Source organism: Drosophila arizonae, chromosome 4, assembly GCF_054131065.1.
Source record: "Drosophila arizonae isolate 15081-1271.41 chromosome 4, UAZ_ARI_1.0, whole genome shotgun sequence".
Lineage (NCBI taxonomy): Eukaryota > Metazoa > Arthropoda > Insecta > Diptera > Drosophilidae > Drosophila > Drosophila arizonae.
Window position 1 is genome coordinate 17,036,309 of NC_142924.1, and position 2,912 is coordinate 17,039,220.

At 38.7% G+C, this 2,912-nt stretch overlaps 1 protein-coding gene across 2 annotated transcripts; it reads left to right on the forward strand.

The window, feature by feature from the left end:
* The first annotated feature begins 599 nt into the window (after positions 1-599).
* LOC149269295 (aspartate aminotransferase, cytoplasmic-like) lies at positions 600-2,684 on the forward strand. Of its 2 annotated transcripts, none has more exons than XM_089467899.1 (7): positions 600-763; positions 823-974; positions 1,076-1,215; positions 1,277-1,754; positions 1,814-1,979; positions 2,039-2,181; positions 2,243-2,684. In XM_089467899.1, exons 1-7 carry the CDS (start codon positions 723-725, stop codon positions 2,413-2,415), a joined length of 1,293 nt encoding a protein of 430 aa, XP_089324025.1. In that variant the 5' UTR covers positions 600-722; the 3' UTR covers positions 2,416-2,684. The 2 variants fall into 2 exon arrangements, with proteins under 2 accessions (XP_089324025.1, XP_089324024.1); XM_089467898.1 differs by having other exon boundaries at positions 601-763; positions 1,034-1,215.
* The last annotated feature ends 228 nt before the right edge of the window (positions 2,685-2,912 follow it).

Sequence of the window (2,912 nt, forward strand, 5' to 3'; positions counted from 1 at the left end):
TTTTTTTGTATGCCTGCAAAACAATTTCATGTGCTTGCCGTTCATAAATATTGTTGCTCAAGTTAATTGAAACATTACCAAAAAATGCTTGTCGGCAAATATTGAAATATGCGCCGAGTAGGGGCCACACTCACACGCATGTGGGTCCTGTGTATATGATGTATTATTGGCATAAAACATTTTTCTGTATTGATTTATTTGCGACTGTCTGCTTCGTGCTGGCTGTGATTGAATGTACAGCCTGAGGAATTTATTTATTTTTACTTTAATCAAACTGCAAATATAATGAAAATTTGCGATGTTTTATTAAATTATTGAAGCTTTGCATTTATTTTTAAATAAATTTTTAATATGAATTTAAAAGTAACAGAATGAAAGATTTCTCTATATTGACAAAAAACAAAAAATATTTACTATGTGTTGATCTTTTTGTTTTTAATTACTATTAAAAGTTTTTCAAAATATGTAAAAAATATTTTAAGTTATCTTTATTAAGTCAAAGCATTAACTTCATTAAAAATTAATTTTTTTTTAAACTTATTTCCTTACAATTAAAATTTCCTTTTATTAAATTATGTTGTAAATATAATATGAATTGATTTTAACTTTTGCTGAAATGTCAGTTGAAATGCTTTATTTTTATTGTGTAAATTAAATTTCTCATTTAAATTTTTTCATTTTTTTTTGTTTAAATCTAAATTAACGTTTCGGTATATTTCGTCATGCTAAAGTTGGCAAGCAATTGTCTAGCTTCTAGAACAGAGTAAGAGTCCAGCTCAGCTGTCATGAAAATCATTTAAGTTCGTATGGGTTTCCTTACAGTATTTTAAAAATTGTAAATCGTGAACATGGCGACTCGAGGGACAAGTCGGCCTTTGCAGATGCCAAGCTCATCCCGCCCGTTGAGGTTTTCCACTTGCGAAATCTCTATCTACTCGACACGCATGAGAAGAAAGTCAATTTGGGAATTGGAGGTAAGTGGAAACCGCTCACTCTTGCTGCAGCTGCTGCATCAGAGTTACTTCTTCTCCAGCCTATCGCACTGAAGAGAACAATCCATTCATATTGCCAATAGTTAAGAAGTGCGAGGTAGAAGTGGCCAGTAATACGAAGCTGAATCATGAATATCTGCCCATACTGGGCAACGCCGAGTATACGAAGGTGGCCACCGAGCTGCTGCTGGGCAAGGACTGCAAGGCAATTAAAGAGAATCGCGTGAGTCGAGATACTCCCTTATTTAATGGATCATCGAGTATATAAATATTCTCCTATGCAGACTGTCTCAGCTCAAACTGTTGCGGGCACCGGCGCGCTTCGCATCGGTTCGGAATTTTTGTGTCAGTGTTTGAAGAAACGCATCTGTCTCCTGTCAGACCCCTCGTACGGCAATCACATCAACATTCTTAGGCAGGCTGGCTTCAAGCAGTTCAGGAAATATCCCTACTGGAATCAGAAAAAGAAGAAGCTAGACATCGCCAGGCTCTTGGCAGGACTGTGCAATGCGCCAGAGGGAGCTGTGGTTCTGCTCCAAGCCTCGGGCCACAATCCCACGGGCCTGGATCCCACAATGAAGCAATGGCAACAGATTTCGGAAGTTGTGAAGATGCGTCATTTGTTTCCCTTCTTTGATGCGGCGTACATAGGGTTTTCCAGCGGCAATCCGGATCTCGATGCCTGGGGAATCAGATACTTTATCAAACAAGGCCACGAAACACTGATCGCTCAGTCCTTCTCCAAAAACATGGGACTCTACAGTAAGAGCGGATTCTCGCATGCCAGTTCATTAACTGTTAACTTTTTTTTCTGAAATCAGATGAGCGCATTGGCAATTTAATTGCCGTGCTGAACAATAAATCATATGCCGCAGCTGTTGCCTCGGAGTTCACCAAGCTGATTCGAGTCAACTATTCAAATCCGCCAGCTTACGGCAGTCGTATTATCGCCAGGGTGCTAGGCAACAAAAGCAATCGAAGAAAATGGTAAGTGAAACTGGAAGAGAATATAAAATTATTGAAAAAATTTTTTTTTTTTTTTTTAGGCTGAAAACTCTAAATATGATGGCGAATCGTGTGAGGAAAATGCGAAAGCAGTTGGCCGAAAAACTTGTAGAGCTGAAAACACCAGGCACTTGGGATCACATAACACAGGGCCATGGAATGTTTGCTTATCTAGGGCTGACTCGTGAGCAGAGAAAAATAACTTCCACAGTAAACTCTCTGTAAAATCTCTTCTATTTCCTTAGCGAAACAATGCGAAAAACTTCGAGTGGAGAAACACATCTATTTACTCAGCTCAAGTCGCATTAATATTTGCGGACTGAACTCGAAAAATATAGATTATGTGGCCAAGTCGATAAATGAAGTTGTAACGGGCTCCGATTCCAAGAACCGTAAGAAAAAGTCGTGCAAAGAGTGAGAGCTGAAAAGAGAAATGTAAAACAAAATCAATGTCAGGTGGTGATGTGGCGAAACTATAATTATAATAATATTATTAGACTGTCTTCTAGTCAATCTTGTGGAAGCAGCTTCAATCGAGAGCAAGATCGAACACGTTTTGTAATTTCACGTTTGGTATAAATGCTCTGAAATAAAATCAAAATAAAATCAATGGAAAACAAGTAAGAAAGCTCCAGTCGAGACTGCTCGACTAGGAGATACCCTGAACCCTCCAAGCTGATATTCTAATCATTCTGCACTTCTTTTATGCACACATACATACACATGCATCCACACGCACGCATAAGCCTGCGCTCTGCTAGCTGCGCAGTAAGCAGCGACTGCGCTTGGGCTGCAGTGTGGGCAATCTTATGGGAGTTTATTTGTTGAATAATTTCTTTTGTAGACATGCGATCTTAATGCAACTTTTAGAGCGTAATCATATGGTGAATATGTGTGTATATTCCAAGCCCAAGT

What these genes read in the sequence shown, in the direction of transcription:
- LOC149269295 (XM_089467898.1), top strand. Translation starts at nt 723, where the DNA reads ATGCTAAAGTTGGCAAGCAATTGTCTAGCTTCTAGAACAGA. An exon ending in TGTCTAGCTTCTAGAACAGA is followed by an intron (nt 764 to 822) that starts GTAAGAGTCCAG and finishes GTTTCCTTACAG; the next exon opens with TATTTTAAAAATTGTAAATC. An exon ending in AGTCAATTTGGGAATTGGAG is followed by an intron (nt 975 to 1,033) that starts GTAAGTGGAAAC and finishes CTTCTTCTCCAG; the next exon opens with CCTATCGCACTGAAGAGAAC.